At 38.6% G+C, this 19,561-nt stretch overlaps 1 protein-coding gene across 1 annotated transcript; it reads left to right on the top strand.

Annotated features, from left to right (window-relative positions):
* Positions 1-1,267: 1,267 nt before the first annotated feature.
* Positions 1,268-17,972, top strand: LOC311186981 (amine sulfotransferase-like; the record flags this gene model as incomplete). Its single annotated transcript, XM_084258183.1, has 6 exons — positions 1,268-1,409; positions 2,256-2,464; positions 10,319-10,445; positions 11,566-11,660; positions 15,971-16,154; positions 17,851-17,972. 6 exons carry the CDS (start codon positions 1,268-1,270, stop codon positions 17,970-17,972), a joined length of 879 nt encoding a protein of 292 aa, XP_084114309.1.
* Between the last annotated feature and the right edge of the window lie 1,589 nt (positions 17,973-19,561).

Here is a 19,561-nt window from a genome sequence, read left to right as displayed (position 1 = left end):
ACTGTCCTTTCTTTTCTCAGGATTCAGATTTTCTAGAGTTGGTGTTTTTTGGGAGTGTGGGTAAAAATGTGTGGGTGGGGGACAGGAATTGATGATAGTGACACTTTCATTTTGGCTTTTATTCAACTTTATTTCCTATTATAGAAAGCTCCATTTGTCAATGTCACACAGTGTAAATTTATTTCAGCATGTCCCAAAGATGAGTTCTCATTTATTTTCTTTCCTGGAGAATTTGTGACTCTGTTATCAAAACAGCTCTCCATCTATGTCTCTAGACCAGTCTTTGTTATTTCTCAGCCAGTCTGTTCCATGCTCAATTCTCAAAAAATGAAGCTGCTTGAAATTCATTGTTTGGTGAGGAAACCTCTAGTAGGATAGTGGACTTTAGTTGCATGTCTTAATTGGGAGCCAAATTTCATCCCACACTGGCTTCTCAGGTGTTGAGAAAATCTCTCTGGAAAACAAAGCATTGTTTATTACTATTTTCATCCTGATTTTCTTAGATGAACAGTGAGATTTCTAACACACAATTTTGAGGCCACATTCCTCAGAAAGTCAGATTCTTAGTGGATCAGGAGGCTTAATGTATACCCAGAAAACTAGGTGATTCTGATACCAGTGATTTTCCTGCTCTTAAGCATAACTCCACACTCTCCCTCTATTGATGAGGTGAGTTCAAGCATAAAGGTATTAAACGTTTCTTGAGTACACAGCAATATCTTAAGAATTCTTAACTGAAACACATGCTAGTTCTAACCTAATGACTTCTGGGACTCACTCATGGATTACACTTTCAGGAATAGAGTCCTTAGTAGGGCTAACAAATTTTTCTTGGTCAATTGTTTTGAACTGGCCTATTTGGGACTTTTTGCTTCTAATTTTATTTTAACTTTCTATTGGGATATTTTTCAGATTTCTGATTTTAAAAGCTTGAACAATTTGCTGAAATTCCCTGTTTCTTACCTTCCTCATCTGTATGTTTTGGATCATGATAAAACCTCACTCATGGGATTTTACAAAAATCATCTTTATTTCCTGGTATCTTAGTTTCCTAATGTATAGAATACTGATAACAACAATACCTCTAGCATATTGGGTTTTGAAGATTAAATGACTTAATAGGAACCAGGGGTTTAGTTTGGGAAATGAGTTGACAGGTCAGTGGTGCTTGGCATTTGTTGAATACTCGGCAAGTGCTAGTCCTTATTATAAATCACCAAGTATCTGAAAAGTGTTTTATCTGTTATTTTCTTGTAGGCAAATCATTATGGACAGCACAGATAAGTATCTCTTTAAATTTAAAGGTTTTTATTTTTCAACTTCTAATCTTGATCATGAACTACTAGAAAACCTAGATGATTTTGAAGTCAGAGATGACGATGTCTTCATAGTTACATATCCAAAGTCTGGTGAGTTTGGGGACTGGGGAGCCCTTGTTATTTCCCTTCATTCTGGTTTGGCAATAGATGTGTGCAAAAGGCATTCTCCAGACATTGTCATGTTACGTTCATGTAATTGGTGCATTCAATATTGTGTGGGAAGACCTAGATTACAATATGAGAAAAATAGAGAGTGAAGGGATTTTGAGCTCTTTAATTTATATTTTGAAAAGATAAAGCTCTTGGGAAAGAGATTAGGTACAGAGAAACACAGGAAATCACAGAACAGTATAAATAGGAAGATTGCACAAAATACATGCATGAGAGAGGGAACTAAAAAATTAATGTGAGTCACTATTATAGAATCTGAACAACAACATCTTTTCAAATAGATAGAGGAGTTAGGAGATCTTTTTCTTTTTTTAAAGATTTATTTATTTATTTATATAAGAACCAGGGTATAGGCCAGATGCGCGGGAGGGTAAGAGGATGCACCAGAGACAGAGTGGGGAGCAGAGCAGGCAGTTGGATGAAATACACTGCTGAGGGGAGCAGTGGGTGAGTCAGGAGAGGTTGGCTGCGCCATGTGGGCTGCTGCCTCACCGGCTGGGGATTGAACTCATGCTGTAGTGGCTTTGGACAGCTTCATAGGTTGAGTCTTAACCCCTTGCGCCACCAGGAAGGCCCGGAGCTAGGAGATCTTGATTATATCTTTTTAATGTATGTTAAGATAACATACAATCAACTTTACAAAATCATTAGATAGAGTGATTGAAAAATGAATAACCCAAATGTTTTTGAGAAGAGTAACATTACTATGGGCATGGATCATTTAAAATTAATTCAAGGTTCACATAAGATTATTTTTCTTAATAGGTACCATCTGGACTCAGCAAATACTAAGCTTGGTTTATTTTGAGAACCATCGTAATAGAACTGAAAGTATAAATGTAAATATCAGAGCCCCCTACTTTGAATACAGCTTACAGAAGACTGACTTTTCCAAAAGGCCTTCCCCTAGGCTCTTTAGTACCCACTTGCCTTATCACTTAGTGCCAAAAGGTCTCAAGAACAAAAAAGCTAAAGTAAGTATCAAAATGACTCACAAAAATATCTTCTTCAATGTCTCCATCTGTGCTCATGAAAAGTCTTTCAAATGTGATTATTATATTTATATGATATTGTGTTCTTTTCAAAAATATGCAATTATAAGTAGAGACATAAATTGGATCACCACACACATTGTTTGCAGTGTAATGATAAAATATCTAAGGACAAATTCTTTAACTTCAGCTCATAAAACCCTATCTTTTCAATGGTTTACTAAGAATTTCTTCTATGATCATAGGTATTTCAGGCATTTTCTAGATAGGCAGTTTGCAGCGAATGTATATGCGACATTACAGTAAGCATTGTTGTAAGTCTCTGTACATGTTTCTTCTGGTGACAATGTTTCCCTGAAAGCAGAGTTTTCAGGTAAGTATTCAAATTCTTAAGTGATTTTCATTATTACCTATATGTATTGTATGATCAACTTACACTTCATCAAACAGCATATCAAGATGCATTTTTTCTCCCAATCAACACCAATGACTGGATTTTTTCTTTGTTGCCTTGATAGGTAAAAGAAAATCTCTTTCTTGAGTAATTTGCAGCCATTCTGATTTTAATTAGTTTGACCATCATTTTGCATATTTCCTCGCCTTTGAATATCTTTTATGTCCATTGTACATTTTTCCCTGTCTTTTACTTACAGATTTTGAAAAAAATTATACAAGGCAAATATTGTCTCATTTAATATTTACCTTGTTAAACTGTTAAATGCCTTTAATTTATAAGTTGTGTTATTTCTGTTAATGTAAAGGCATCAATCCTGCATATAATTTAGAGGTAGATATTTACACCTAAGGTATAACCACTCCACACCCACCACCAAAGCACTCATAATCCTCCAGCAGAGTCCATTGTGCCTCCTCCTGCTTTTCATTTCATTCTTTTTTCATTTTAATGAAATTCATTTATACTCACTTATTTATACTTATAATTCCAAACCCTTAAAGCTAGTCTATTATCTTTCCTTTATTGCTTGTAACTCCGTGTCTTGCTGTAAAAAATTTTTTCACCAGTAAGATTATACTAATATTCTCCAGTTTTTTCTAGATACTTTATATTTTTGCTTTCTTTATATGAAATTACAAATTCTGTCTGACTGCATGTGATGTGAAATATGTCTATTACATGATATTTGTCAGGGTAATTAGCTAATTGATATAATATTTTTCGTTTAAGCATTTACCTTCATTACTCTTTTGAAGTCTTTTTGTTATACTGAGTTTCCAATGTCCCTCCCTCTGATTTTGCATTTTATTTTCCTTTTTCCCCTTTACCAAACCACCAGTGCCCATGTCCCATGTGCCTCCCTCCTACCTCCTCCACCCTTCCCCCTATCCCATGGTAACCATTATTTTTGTTTTGCTGAATTCAATTTTTTATTTTGTGTGTGTGTATCTTTTTCTGATGTTTACATTCCTCATAGTGGAACCATTCAAAATCTGCCTTTTACTTTTTCTTTGATTTTACTTGGTTTTATTTTTTATCCAAATATTGATAGATCTGTTTAATACATGGCAATTATTTTCTTGTTGGAAATATTATAGCAGGTATGATTGAGCGTTATTAATTTTACATTTTAATGTGTTATTTCTTCCAATTTTTTAATGTTTTTTGGAATTGGTGTGTGTGTGTTTAATTCTGGGACAACCATTTGTATTGCAATATTAGCATCCAACCTCATTCTGTAATTGTGTTTAAGTCTCCTTGGATGTTCACCAAATATGCTATGTTGTCCTTTGTATGTATATTACCTTCTTTTTCTGCATTTCAGTATTTTTATTTTTTATAGCTGTTAACATTAGAAACAGTTTAAATTTTTTTTATCTTGTCCATTTAGTCATTGCTGTAATCCCTACTTTTTTTTTTAATGAGATGTATTAATTTTCCCTTTATGTTCTATCCAGGATGCACTTCACTTTAAAACAATAATGCATTTTATTTTCCACTACTTTTCAATGTATGCATTTGGTTTTTTCTAATGCAGTAATTAAAATTTGAAGAAAACTACAAAAATAATACTGATGAAAAATTGTCTCTTGTCTTTGACCTCTAGTACTTTTAGGATATTTACATTTTTTTTTCTCATTTTCATTTTCTTTCCATTTGATTTGGGGGCCACAGAATGAAGAGAAATATTTTTCTGTTCATTTACTTGACATATTACTTTTTTTTTTTTAATTTAGAAAGCTCTAATATCATGAGATTCCAATTTTGCAACCAGGTACATGATATGTCCTAATCCCCCATATATAATGAAATAAAAATCACAATTAACTTAATAATATCCTATTTCTGGCATAAATACTACTGGATTATAATATAATATTTGTTTGGATATAGTGCCAGAAGAGTTTTGATATTTGCTCCATTTTTTTTTAATTTATTTATTTTTATGCATGCAAGAGCTGGGGCACAGGCCAGAGATGGGGGTGGTGAGAGGATTTACCAGAGACAGAGTGGGAAACAGAACAGGCAGACTGATGAAATGCAATGCTGAGGGGAGCAATGGGTGAGATAGGAGAGGTCTGTCGCACCATGTGGGTATCTCCTTGGCCAGCCAGGATCGAACACATGCTGTAGAGGCTGCGGACAGCTTCACAGCGCTGCACTAAACCCCTTGCGCCATCAGCGAGGCCCTGGATGATGAGTCTTTAAAGATGTTACTGAGATGTATGTCTTCTAATGTTTTACCTATATTTCCTTTATATATTTTATAGTTTCAGTCTTGTGTCCAGTTTCTTTATCCATTTTCAGTTAACTTTTGTGCATGGTGAGAGGTGGTGGTCTAGTTTTCCCAGCACCATTTATGGAACAAACTGTCAAAGTTTCATTGCATATGCTTTGCTCCTTTGTCAAAGATTACTTGTCCATATAAGTGTGGCTTTATTTCTGGGCTCTCTATTTGGTTCCATTGGTCTGTGTGTCTATTTTTGTTCCAATACCATATTGTTTTAATTATCATGGCTTTGTAGTATAACATGAAGTTTGGAAGTGTGATACCTCCTTTCTCCTTTGTTTTCATCAGTAGTACTTTGGCTATTCGCTGTTTTTTGTGGCTCCATATGAATTTCATCAGTATTTGTTCTATTTCTTTGAAGAATGTCATTGAGATTTTTATTGGAATAGCATTGAATCTGTAAATCGCTTTGGGTAGGATGACCATTTTAATAATGTTAATTCGTCCAATCCATGAGCAAGGGATGTCTTTCCATTTCTTTGTGTCTTCTTCCATTTCTTTTAACAGTGTTTTATAATTTTCTTCCTATAGGACCTTCACCTCTTTTGTTAGGTTTATTCCCAAGTATTTGATTTTGTTTGTTTGTTTCAATTATAAAAGGGATAGTTTTCTTGATATCTTCTTCTTCAGATAGATGGACTGGGTGTAGGAAGTCTACTGATATTTGTGTGTTGATTTTGTATCCCGCTACTTTCCTGAACTGGCTGATTATTTTGAGTCGTTTTTCTGCGGAGTTTTTAGGGTTCTCTATGTATATTATCATATCGTCTGCAAATAGTGATAATTTTACTTCTTTCCCTATTTGGATTCCTTGTATGCCTTTCTCTTGTCTTATTGCTTTTGGCTAGGAATTCCAGTATTATACTGAAGAGCAGTGGTGAGAGAGGACATCCTTGTTTTGTTCCTGATCTTTCTTCAGAATTTCTCTTTTGAGAATAATATTGGCAGTGGGTTTGTAATATATGGGTTTTATCATGTTAAGGTATGTTCCTTTTATCCTGAGAATTACAAGGGCCTTCATCATGTATGGATGATGGACTTTGTCAAATGCTTTCTCAGCATCGATTGATATGATCATATGGTTTTTATTTTTCTTTTTGTTAATGTGCTGGATTACAGTGATCAATTTTCTTATATTGAAACATCCTTGTGCCCCTGGCATGAATCCCACTTGATCGTGGTGTATTATCCCTTTGATGCATTGTTAGATTCTGTTGAGGATTTTTGCATCAGTGTTCATTAGGGAGATTGGCCTGTAATTTTCTTTTTTTGTGTTGTCTTTGTTTGGGTTTGGTATTAGTGTAATGTTAGCTTTGTAGAACATATTTGGTAGTATCCTTCTTTTTCAATTTTTTGAAAGAGTTTGTATAGGATAGCCACTAATTCATTGCTGAACATTTAGTAGAATTCATTTATCAAGCCCTCTGGGCCTGGGCTTTTTTTTGGGGGGGGGGGGGTGTTTTGATTACTGCTTCAATTTTGCTGCTTGTAATTGACCTGTTTAGGTGCTCTATTTCTTCTTTATCCAGCTTTGGATGATTATATCATTCTAGGAATTTGGCCATCTCTTCTAGATTGTTGAATTTGTTTGCATGTAAGTGTTCATAAGAATATCTGATTTTTCTTTGATTTCTACTGAGTCTGTTGTGATTTCTCTTCTTTCATTTATGATCTTATTTATATGTGCTTTCTCCCATTTTTATTTTGTGAGCCTGGCTAGAAGTTTGTCTATTTTGTTTATTTTTTCAAAGAACCAACCTTTGGTTTCCTTGATTTTTTGGATTTTTTTTAAATTTCCATTTAGTTTATCTCTGCTTTGATTTTTATTTCCTTTCTTCTACTGGCTTGAGGGCTTTTTGTTGTTCTTTTTCTAGCTCTTTGAGATGTGAGATTAGGTTGTTTCTTTCAGTTCTTTCTTGATGTGCGCCTGTGTTGCTATATATTTTGCTCTGTTTTCATTGCTTTACCCAGAGTTCTTTATCTCCTCCAGCAATCTTTTAATCTCCTGCATTTCTTTTCTTTCCTTTCTCAAGGTCTCAATTTCATTCTTAAGTTCAATGATTATTTGTCTAAAATCATTTTTTTCCTTTTCACTTTCTTTCTGCTTTTTAATCATGATGGTCATTAATTCTCTGACAGGCCGAGAAGTTCTTCCATGTCAGTGTTGAGCTCTGGTGACTGTTTTCCTTTTTGTCGTGTGTTTTTCCCCTGCGGGCTTGCTTGGTTATTTATATTTTTCCTTGTCCCCGCTCTTAGATTTCTAATTAGTTCTATGTATTTGGGCATTGTGCCACCGGTGTTGGTGGGCATCTCTTTGGAGAGCTCCTTCAGGGGTGTCGGAAACTGTTTACCAGACCCACTCCAGCACTGTTATACCAAAACTCTGTTATGCTGTGGCTATGTTGCTGGGCACTGTCTCTTACAGTTCCCTCCCTCTGGATTTCCTCAGTTCCAGCAGGGAATCCGCGAGGTGGTGATTTCGTTCTGGTCACTAGGAGGCGCCAGAGACCTGTACTTGCTGGCCTCGGCTTTTTCCCCCCAATAGTTCTCTGAGAAAGGGAGAGGGGAGGGGAGCACCTCAACACAGGCACTATTGCTCATGCTGGGTCTCTGTCCCTCCCAAGTTCACCCGGTGCTGAGCCCGCAGCTGTGATCCCGCACCCTGGATTCTGCGCTCTAGTTCTCAATTCCGGGGCTCTCAATGCACAACACTGGCTGTCACCCTGTGTGGTGCCCACTCTTAGGGTGCGTCCCAGGCCCCTGATGCGGTGCCGGCTCTCAGTTCCAGAATGGGGTCTTGCTCAGCGCCTTGTTCCCAGTGTCACCCCCATTTGCGTGGCCCATCCCCTCTGATAGCCTGAGGGTGGTTTTGGAATCCCTGGCTTCCAGTAATCAGGAAGTTGGTGATTTTGTTCTGATCACCAGGGACCAGAGCTCTTTCCTAATAGCCTTCTAGAACCCTGCTTCTCCCCGTGGGTCTCCAGGGAACAGAGTGGCATGCTGTGCCTCAGTGGCATGGGAGTGCGGTGTCTGCCCTGTGCCCCAGCATCGTGGGGCTCCCACGCCCTGAATTTCATGCCCCGTTTCTCAGTTCTGAAGCCCTCAGAGCCAGGCCGTGGCGGTAGCCCCGTTCAGTGCCCACAGAAATGGCGCCTTTTGCACCCCGCTCCCTTCCCGGGTGCCTGGTTTGATCACCCAGGGAGGGTCACTCGCCTCAGTGACTGCTCCCTGCATGTCTCCCTGTAGGGGCAGATGGGACACAGCAGGATTTCTATGATGGAGCAGACGGGGTAAAGGGGAGTCCAGAGCCCTGGTGGCTTTCTCAGGCTTTCTTGAGCTTTTACGTGCAGTGCAGCAACCAGGCAGGCGCACAGCGCAGGGGTGTGGGGCGGGCCCGAGGCCTGCAGGCCGCCCAGCCCCTGCCAGTCTGGGATCTGGGCTCCCCTGGGTTCTCTCTGCCCTCGTCTCTCTCCCGCGTCTCTCCTGCCTCTGCTTCTCTGGCCAGTATCTCAAGGCCGCAGTCCTGGCCGCAGAGTAACCAGCTCAGCTACAAGGACGTCACAACATGCAGGCGCCCCGTCAGGCAGGGCAATCTAATGGGGCAGAAAAGCCTGAAAACCCTTTTCGCGAAGCTCCCCTCGATCCTGGTCACCGGGGCAGGGACCTGGGCAGCCTCCCTCGCCAGGGCTTTTCTAGCAGGTGTGCGCGTCTCCGCTCCTGCTTCCCGCGGCGCTGGGCTGTTTGCGGGTCTCCCCCGGCCCCAGGCCTCATCTCCCCGCAATGCCCCAGAGCCCTTCGCTCACCTCCGTGGGTTCCCGTCGCGGGGTGCGGTGTCTTTCCCCTCGCTGTCCCGCTGGAGCTCCGGTTTCTGCTTGTGTTTTGTATTTGTTTTTATTTTTATTATTTCCTCCTTTCTGTCCTCAGGGCGCCGGCTTTGGGGGTCCGGGAAGACAGCAGGTTCTGAGCTTTCCTCTTTTCGTCCTCTCCTGTGGCCACTTTCCTCTTCGGGCAGGTTGCCCTCCTCGCCCCATCATCTTGTGGGGCCGGTTCTCAGGGACCTGCTGCTTTTCCGCCCTGTTACCTGTTTTTACAGGAGAACTTTCTGCAGCGTTTCTTCGCCGCCACGTTGCTCCTGACTCCGTTGTTGGTTGTCTTTTAATAATTTCTCCTGTCAGACTTTAATTTTTATCAATCTGGTCATTAGAGAATGATATCTCAAACTGATCTTAATTTATGTTCTCTAGTAATTAATGCGATTAAGCAATTGTTGATACTTTTTTGCCAATAATTATTTTTTATTCATTGAAATATTGTACCTTTGCATAAATTCTTATTAGATTTATTTATGATTAGTTTCATGTGTATTTGGGTCATTAATTATTGGTCATAGGTGCTCCTTCTGTAAAATTTTGTTGTTTCTCTGTAACATTATGGTTTATTTTGATTAGGAACATCCTTTTTAATTGAATGTAACCCTATTAATCAACTATTATTTTATATAAATTATTTCTTATTTACATATTTCTTCACAAAACTATGACTGAAAATATATCTTTTGAATTTTTTAAATCAAGGTGTACCTTTCATATTTAAATCCTCTTATTAATTATTTGTATGTATGGTGTGAGGTAGAAATACATTTTCAGTTTTCTTCTATGTGGACAATTATCTCTTCCAATATCAGGTGTGAGTGGTTTTTCTCTTATTTAATAATCCCTTTGCCTCGTTGACTGTTTCCCTAATATCACTTAATGCCTACGTATGGTAAATTGGAACTGTCTATATGAAAGATAATGTTCAATAGTAAATAGCCTTAAAAATAAATTTTTTAAGTACTAGGAATTTCAACACTATGCTCGCTTTTGTGAATTATCATGTGAATATATTTTTTTGTTACAACAGTCTTAGTACTGGCAAAAATTTGAGAACACTAAAATTTCCATGAGTAGTAGACTGCATAGAGTAGATTGTGAATAGTTATATGAGATAAGTTATCATACATTCATATAATACAATATCATTATTTGTTAAAAAAAAAACCTGACTGTATAATCAATAATTACTGAAATAACTTTGCTTTTTTCTGTAGATTATTTACATTTACAGAAACCCCAAAGATATTTTGATCTCATATTATCATTTTTCAAATTGGCTGACTGCATTTGAACCCTCAGAAAACATAGAGTGCTTCATGGAAAAATTCCTAAATGGAAAAGGTAACTGAATTTAGTCAGTCAGCAACATGTTTATGAGACAATGTACCATTTAGTTACATTCTCTAATTAGGAAACATGTCTCAGACAATGGAGAAGGAATGATAAAAGGCAGAATGCATATGATATTACTGCTTGTCCTGTCATGTATCACCCATTGCTCTTATGATTTTCACCAGGCCCACTTTGCAATGTCAAGGTTACAAAGACATATTGTTTAGGACATGCTGTAGCAGATCATAAGAGAATGAACAACCATCTACCTAGCAAAAAGTTTAGATCCCAAATTAGGTCCATGTTTTCCAGAACAGCAGATATCCAGGGTGGGCTTACATTTTGTCTTCTGTGATGGCATTATATGGCAAGCTGTGATGTGTCCACCACAGAGGAGGATAAATTTTAACTCCAGAGACATTTTAGGTGACACATTACTAAGGTGATTATTTTTCATTTTGGGCCTTTAATTTTCTTTTTTTATATTTATTTTCTTTTTTAAAAGATTTATTTATGCAAGAAATGGAGTATAGGCCAGAGGTGTGGGGGTGAGAGGTTTCACTAGAGACACTGTGGGGAACAGAACAGGCAGATTGACTGAAATACATGACTGAGGGGAGCAGCAGGTGAGTCAGGAGAGGTCTGCTGCACAATGTAGCTCCCTGGTCGAGGATGGAATTCATTCTGCAGTGGCTGTGGATAGCTTCCTAGGTTGTATCTTCACCCCTTGCGCCCCAGGCAAGCTCTGGCCTTTAATTTTCAAAGCTTGATTTTACAGTACTATCTAAAAGTAAGCTCTAGAATTAAAACAAAGTACAAAGAAAAAATAGAGAATAATGGGGGAAATAAAGATATGTGAAGAAAAGGAATGGGCTTACCGAAAAGAAATGACAAAATTAGATCTTTTGTCTTCTGATTTTGCATTGCCACATTCTGATGGACATAGAGACAGTTCAAAACTGGTTTCTCTTTAAATCGTGCAATAGTTCCCTAAAAACACCATTTTAAAAAGGCAGCAGAGATGGCTAACGAGGTCACTTTTTCCAGGAGAGAAAAGAAAGAGTATAGATTGTTGTTAAATAATTGTAACATATTTGCCTTGTTATTACTCCCCCTCCCAACCTCCTAGTGGTAGGAAGTCTTTGGTTTGATCACATCCGAGGCTGGTATGAGCACAGACATGATTTCAATATTCTCTTCATGATGTATGAGGAGATGAAGAAGGTAAGAGGAGAAGGTTTGTTTCTATAAGTATTTCTTTGAAACCCTTTCTTATCTTGCTTTCAATTACCCACATTCTCCTATTTTCTTTCATACCTAATCAAAACTTCATTTTGGGTTTCTCATTTCTTGCCCATCCCCTAATCATTGTTTTTCCTTAGGACTCTCTTGTCATTGTACAGTCATGTTTTGTGATTCATCCTTAAACAAACATCTGGAGCAATGAAGACAAACTCAAATGTCTAAGATGGCTGTAGCTTATAAGAAAAGGGATGACATGGAGCTTGGGTGACACGGCCACCAGTATAAGAAAATTGTGTGCTCTGTGAACCCAATTCTTCCTGAGTATTAAAGAGAGTCTTGAACACAGATTTCAGATGAAATCACATGATGATTTCATGTTCACATCCAGTCAAAAGTGTCTTAGCAAACTGTATACAGCAAATATTTAGACTTCACTGTTGCACTCTCTCAGATTGATATGTTGATTTGCAGTACATAATTTACTCATGGAAAATTTTGAAAACCTCATATGATTGGGACTAATCATGAGAAAAAAGTCATTGAATCCCATACCATAGTGCTTAAATCACACAGGGAAGATAGGTATTACAAGCAAATCTATATAACTAGGAACTATTTTAATTGTGTAAATTTTGCAACTATGATATCTAGATAGATAGAATAAGAGGATCTGCTCTGTCAAAAGTTAGAGGCAACTTTTCTGAAAAAATGCTACATGAAAACTGCCAAATAATATATATGAGTAAACAAAAGTAAATGAGGTGAAAGCGAATTGTAAGTCAAGGAAAGAATGCAAATCCCTCTAACAGTGAAGGGCATCACACCTTAGGAAAGCTAAGGGCAAATGTTAAAGAGCATGGTAGAAGTGAGGAAAGATTAAGATTGAAATGAGCCACACTGTGCAAGTCTGCAGATTATGTTAATATAGAGATTTTTGGGCCTCCCCAGGTGGTTCAAGGGGTTAAGCACAGCTCTGTGAAGCTGTCCCCAGCCTCTGTATAATGAGTTCGATCCCGGCCAGCCAGGGAGCTACCAACATGGCTCAGCAGACCTCTCCTGTCTTGCCCACTGCTCTCCCCAGCAGTGTATTTCAGTTAGTCTGCCTGTTCTGTTCCCCACTCTGGTGAATCCTCTCATGCCCTGCACCTCTGGCCTGTACCCTCATTCTTGCATGCAAAAATATGTCTTTAAAAAATAGAAATTTCCTTAATTACACGCATTTTATGAGTTATGAGGAGAGCAATGTGACAGAAGTAGTCCTTTGAGAATATCATTGCCTTTAGTGAGTTCAAAAGTTAATATGGCAAGGCAGAGGCAGACCAGTAAAAATCACGGTAATTTGAACAAGGACGGTGTCATTGGGTCGGCAAGAATACATGGTTTTTTATATGTTTATGAGGCAAAAAGGAAGGGGATTACATATCGGAAAAATGAAAAAGAGAGAGGTGTCAGGATGATTTCTGTGTTTCTCTTCATATACCTCTCCATAAAATGGTATCTTTCATGACAGTGTTTAGGGAACACTGAAACAGAGTGAGACAATAATGAGATAGGTTTTGATATATGGAGTTTAATATGTTTAGAAGCATCCAATTGAAGATATGTGGAAATGTATGCTATATATGTATATGTATATATACACATGTGTGTACATATGTATGTGTGTATGTATATACATATGTATATAGCATACATATTTGGAGTTCATTAAATATATACATATACACATATGGATATGTCTAAACATATACATATGTATATGTATATAAATAATTTCAACTTGGGTATTCTCTTTATATACAGTATAACTGAAACTTTGTCCATTAAATCTACTGACAGTATCTAGCATAGTAAGCCAAACTGGAGTGGATTAGGGAATAAATGCAATACAAATACAGTAGTGATGATTTGGAGGGGAGAGCAAGGTTTAATACTGGGAAAGGCATGTGTTTTGGTAGGGCTTCAGAGGACCGGCAATGTTCACTTTGATGTCTATGTTGACATCATGAGTGTTCATTCACTTCATAATTGAATATACTGCATACTTGTTTCATGCCTTTTCTGCATGTGTGTTAATTTGAAAATATCTTAGGAATTTTCTTAAAGATTTATTTATTTATGCATACAAGAGCTGGGGTACAGGCCAGAGGTGTGGGAGTGAGACAGAGTGGGGAACAGAGACAGAGTGGGGAACACCAGAGACAGAATGGGGAACAGAACAGGCAGATTGACCAAAGTACGCTGCTAAGGTGGGCAGCGGGCGAGACAGGAGAGGTCTGCTGAGCCATGTGGGTAGCTCCCTGTCCAGCCTGGGATTGAGCTCGTGCTGACAGGCTAGGCTTCACAGTGCTGTGCTCAACCCCTTGCACCACCAAGGGGTCCCTATACTTCTATATCTTTTCTCTTAGTATCTAATAGCTTTTGAGTATATGTGTTCGTGTTCTTAAGTACAATGAGTGTATGATCACTATTCAATGTAAAATTATTTCTAGAATTAAATTGATCACTGGGGTCATGATTTTACTTCCCAATCACAAACTCCTCAACGGGCTAGTATCACCTACAGGGTAAGTACTAACATAGTTGGCAAGCCAGACAAAGCCCTTTTGTATTCAACCTGCCTCTCCAGGTGTTTTCTTTGTGACTCTCAAGTACCAGGCACACTGACTTCCAGTTTTCATTGACTATGGACAGCATTTCAAGTTACTGTTGTTTGGAATTTAACCCTGAGAAGGGAATTCTTATGTTTTCCCCGAAACATTTCTTACCTTCCTTCTGAATAGGAAGAAATCATTTTTCTTCTTGAAAATTGCTCTCACTGCTACAAGATACTATTAATGTCCCTTTTCTTTGAGCTCTCATTGTACCTGGTGAATTTGTCTCCACTTTTCAACACCTCCATGCATTTATTGTGCTAAAATATCATAACAAAATTTGTAATTTTAACAACTTTAAGAATACTGTTTTGTGGCACCAACAATATTCATACTGATGTGCATCCATACCCCATCCATCTGCAGAAATTGCTTCGTGTTGCAAAGCAGTAACTTTGTACCCTCCAAAATTAACTCCTTCCAGCTGCTGGCAGCCACCATTCTATTTCCTGTTGCTATGACGATGACTATGCAGAGGCTCATATCAGTGTAATGACTGATTATTTTCCATTTACACCGACATACTTAAGTTAACTTTTTGTTGTCAAGATTCATCCATGCTGTAGCATATGTGAAAATTTCCACCCTCTGAAGGACTGAGTGCTGCTCTATAGCATCTAAATATCACATTTTACTGAACCACTCATGTGTGGATAGGCCACATAGATGGCTTCCATTTTGGCAAATCACAAACATTCCTGCTATGAAGGTGAGTGTACAAACACCATTTTGAATCCTTCTTTTCATTTCTTGAAAAGAATTCTTCAATTCTAATATCCACAAAAGGATTTGAACAGTAATAATATTTTTTATTATTTTTAGTACTATATGATCATATAGTATACTATATGATATACTATCATATAGTAATAATATTTTTTTTGAGGAATCTTAAACTAGTACAGGAGTTTCTATAGAGACTGCGCTATCTTACATTCTCACTGATAGTGCAAAATGGTTTCTGTTTCTCTACAACTTCTTCAATTTTTGTATTTTCTGCTTTTTGTTTGACTCCTTTACAAAGCATATTAGAGCATAAAAATACACATGGCAGACTTGCAAAAGACAGAGCCTTCATGCCCTCTCCAGTGTTAGTAGTGCCAGGCAATAGTCAGTACTTTATTCTAAAATAGGCTTACCATCTGATATTTCATCTAACTATAAGCCACTGTAAGTTTACTGAGGAATTTTAGTAGGTTGAGTCAAAATATCATGTTGGTACATTTGGTGAATTAAATGCTTTTTCAACTTAAAATTTTTCAATTTATTACAGGTTTCTCATCATGACCTCTTTGTTAAGTCAACAGAGACTTATACATGTTTTGTTCTTCCAATGAAATTGTGAACTCTTAACAAACACATATTATTCTCTTAAATTTCTTAAGCACATTTTCTAAAACACCTAGGACATTATTAAAGGACTGCTGAAGGAATGATGATGAATTGTCTTTATAAAATCAAGGGATAGGGAGTTCTAAGAAAAAGACAATAAAAGCACACACTTTTAGAAAGATTAATGTATCCTTGTCACACTTGAGATGTAAAATATCTTCAGTTTTCCAAAATGTGATACAGATATTTGGTTGTAGCTCATATATTCCTTATCTATTGAATAGGTTCTTACAATTCTTTCAGGATCTCAGAAGTTCTGTGCGAAAAATCAGCAGATTCGTTGAGAAAGAGCTGAGTGAAGAAGACATAGACACTATTGTGGAACAGTCTACATTTGAAACCATGAAGACTGATCCACTAGTAAATCATAAAGCCATATTAAAAAACAAAGCTGCAACCAGAACAGAGGGAAGTTTCCTGCGCAAAGGTGATGCTCAGTGGTTTATAGGAGCAGAAATGTTCAACTTTCACTTGCACCCTTGGCCACCACACTAAACAAGGAGTGGTTCCCACACACCTCTCCAAGTACTGCCAGTTGGGCCCTAGAGACAAAGATCCTAACTGCATGTGGTCCTGAAAAGTATCACCGGAAACTGAAACAGGACTTTAGTACACAGCCTCAGACAGGAATCTGACAAATAAATAGTAGTTTCCCAACATGTAACCCACATGATCCTACACTTTAAAATCTGCCAAGAGGAATTACCTGCAGACAATGGATATATATGACCAGGAGGATGTCAAAATTCCCTAGACTACTGCAGAAATTTACTTCATATGTATTTCGTGTGGGGGAGGCCATTTGGCCTATTATTTCCTCAAGTGTCAAACTTCCTCAGTGTGAAGAGTTGATTAATATCTTATAACTTATTCTTTTATGAATTTTATTATTCAACAATATGCAATTAATTTTCATTGTGCTTTTGTAATTTATGAGTGGTTAAGAAGATACGTTGCTGGGCCTCCCTGGTGGCACAAGGGGTTAAGCACAGCACTGTAAAGCAATCCGCAGCCTCTGCAGCACGAGTTCAATCCCTAGCCAGGGAGCAACCCACATGGTGCAGCAGAACTCTCCTGTCTTGCCCGCTGCTCTCCTCAGCAGTGTATTTCATTCGGCTTGCCTGTTCTGTTCCCCACTCTGTCTCTGGTGAATCGTTTCACCCCCACACCTCTGGCCTGTACCCCAGCTCTTGTATACATAAATAAATCTTAAAAAAAAAAAGACTATATGTTGCTCCTAAAGCTCCTAAAGAATGAAAGTTTTATAATTTTAATGCACATTATTCTGCAAGAAACATAAACTGTATTTTTCTGTTTTATTCATTATCTATTTAATATATTGAGAAAATGTATGATGATGTGCCCTGGTTAATTCTTAATTGTGTGTGAAGATCTTGTTGAAATTTCTCTAGATATCAACATTTTTAAAAAGCAGTGTTCCTTCTTTTGTTCTATTTTTATCCCATTCATGTCTTAGTGCTCAACAATATCAGCTTTTATGCACTTCTCACAGAGCTTGCTAACTGTTCCAAATGCCAGTAATAATGGTCACACAAGAAACTCTTATTGTTGAAGATGCCAAATTGTTTCTCTCCATTTAAAATTTTGGCTCTATGTTGGTTGCAAATATCTGTCATTCAAAACTGCAGCAAAGACAGATCTTGGCACCTTCTGGGACTTTTACTTCATTACTTGAAAATCCGTTCTTCTTTTCACATTTTAAAACTGAAATAATACTTGCCTTTTGCATTTTTGTTGAAAATTCTATTACATGACAATGGTAATTTGCCCATTATGATGCCTGGGATTTTGTAAGATGTATTTAAACATAAGTTTTTTCCATAGGTGGTGATTTTGCTTTTCCTGATAAGATTAAAATAGATGCGGTGTTTAGTAGAGGACTAACCCATAGGGGGTTGACTATAAGTATACTCTCTGTTGCTGCATTCCTCAGCTAGTTTCTTAGCTCATGTATGTGTGAGCAAAAGCAAAGTTTCCAACCCATGGAGAACTAATGGATATTTAGCTTGGTTTGCAGAAGAGATTAAAAGGATTGAAGGAAACTTTTGTCCTGATAATGCTGCTTCTCACAGAGGTGTTGTTCATGTGCTTTTTCCCACTAGGTACCATTGGAGACTGGAAAACTCACTTAACTGTGGAACAAAATGAAAGATTTGACAGAATATTCAAAAGTAGGATGAAAGATTTCCCCTTGAACTTTATCTGGGATATGAATGAAAACTAGAATCAGTGCAAAAGAAGTTCATTCAATCAGCTAATACAGAGTATATTTTAATATACAGATTCATTTGTGCTTCTCTTGCAATCTTAACTATAAATGATCGGTGTTTAAAATGTGATGAAGGTGGACCTCCCTGGTGGCGCAGCGGTTGAGCGCTGGGTTGCGAAGCTGCCCGCAGCCTCTGCAGCGCCGGTTCGATCCCCGGCTGCTCCCCAGCCACCAGAGGAGGGTCCCACATGGCGTGCAGACCTCTCCTGCCGCCCGCTGCTCCCCTCAGCAGTGTACTTTGGTCCTTCTGCCTGCTCTGCTCCCCGCCCTGGCTCTGGTAAATTCTCTCACCCTCCCGCGCTTCTGACTGTACCCAGTGCATGTATAAACAAAACAAACAAACAAACAAATAAATAAATAAAACATGCCTCTATTAAAAAAAAAAGAATTAAAAAAAATAAAAAAATAAAATGTGATGAAGGGCCTCCCTGGTGGTGCAAGGGGTTAAGAACCGCACAATGAAGCAATCCACAACCTCTGCAGTACAGAGTCAGAACCCCGGCCAGACAGGGAGCAATATACATGGTGCAGCAGACCTCTCCTGTCACGCCCGCTGCTCCCCTCAGCATTGTGCTTCTGTTAATCTGCCTGTTCTGTTCCCCGCTCTGTCTCTGGTGAACCCTTTTACCCCCCACATCTCTGGCCTGTACGCTAGCTCAGTATGCATAAATAAATCAATCTTAAAAAAACAATATAAAATAAATATAATATGTGATGAAAGTAGATGTGATGAATTTGATGAACACTGAAAAAACAGAAATTTCAAAATTTAAATTATTTCTGGATTGTCTGCATTGGTAGCCTACAATAAAAGGGGAAAACAGAAAGTATAGTGCATGGTTTGTAAATGTCTTGAGTTTCCTTTTCTGTGTATTTTTCCATTGTTTACACTTTAAAATTTGGGCGCAATGTCGTTAAGATTATTTTGTTTCTAGAGTTAATATTTAATTTTTTTCTTTTAAAATCAATGTCAATATTGAAATAAAATGAAGATTGCATGTGTGAACATATATATCTGTTTAATAGTTTATTAGGTCACAATGTTGCATTAGAGAACAAAGGATCAAAACAAAATCATTTATTCTGCCAACAAGAACAAAGGACGCAGCAAGCGGGACTGTGAGTGGAAAGGAACTATTGCAGCCACCACACCCTGTGAACGGGAGCTGTGGAGAACACCCGCAGGATCCGCTGCGGAGGTGAGCTCCATGAGCCATTGAAGAGAGCCCCGCCCAGGAGGAGACCAGCACCAGCACACAGCCCCGGCCGCCCGGTAAGCCTGCGCGGAAGCAGCGCGCCAGAAAAACAGACGCGGAGCGGGATTGCGCCGGGAAAGCGGCGCGGATTGCGCGGATCCGATCACAGCTGCCCAGGTCCCCGCGCCTGCGACCTAGGCTTGCGGGGAGACGACCTAGGCTTGCGGGGAGACACGCGGAGGCCCTCCCGGAGTGAGCAGGAACCAGGCGCCCAGGCAGGGGAGCGGGATTCAAAAGGCGCCATTCCCGTGCCACTGATCTGGGCTACAGCCCGCGTCCTGGAACTGA

The sequence above is a fragment of the Talpa europaea genome (genome assembly GCF_964194135.1).
Source record: "Talpa europaea genome assembly, chromosome: 2".
Lineage (NCBI taxonomy): Eukaryota > Metazoa > Chordata > Mammalia > Eulipotyphla > Talpidae > Talpa > Talpa europaea.
Note: the sequence above shows the minus strand (reverse complement) of the source record. Positions and strands in the feature narration are given on the sequence as shown.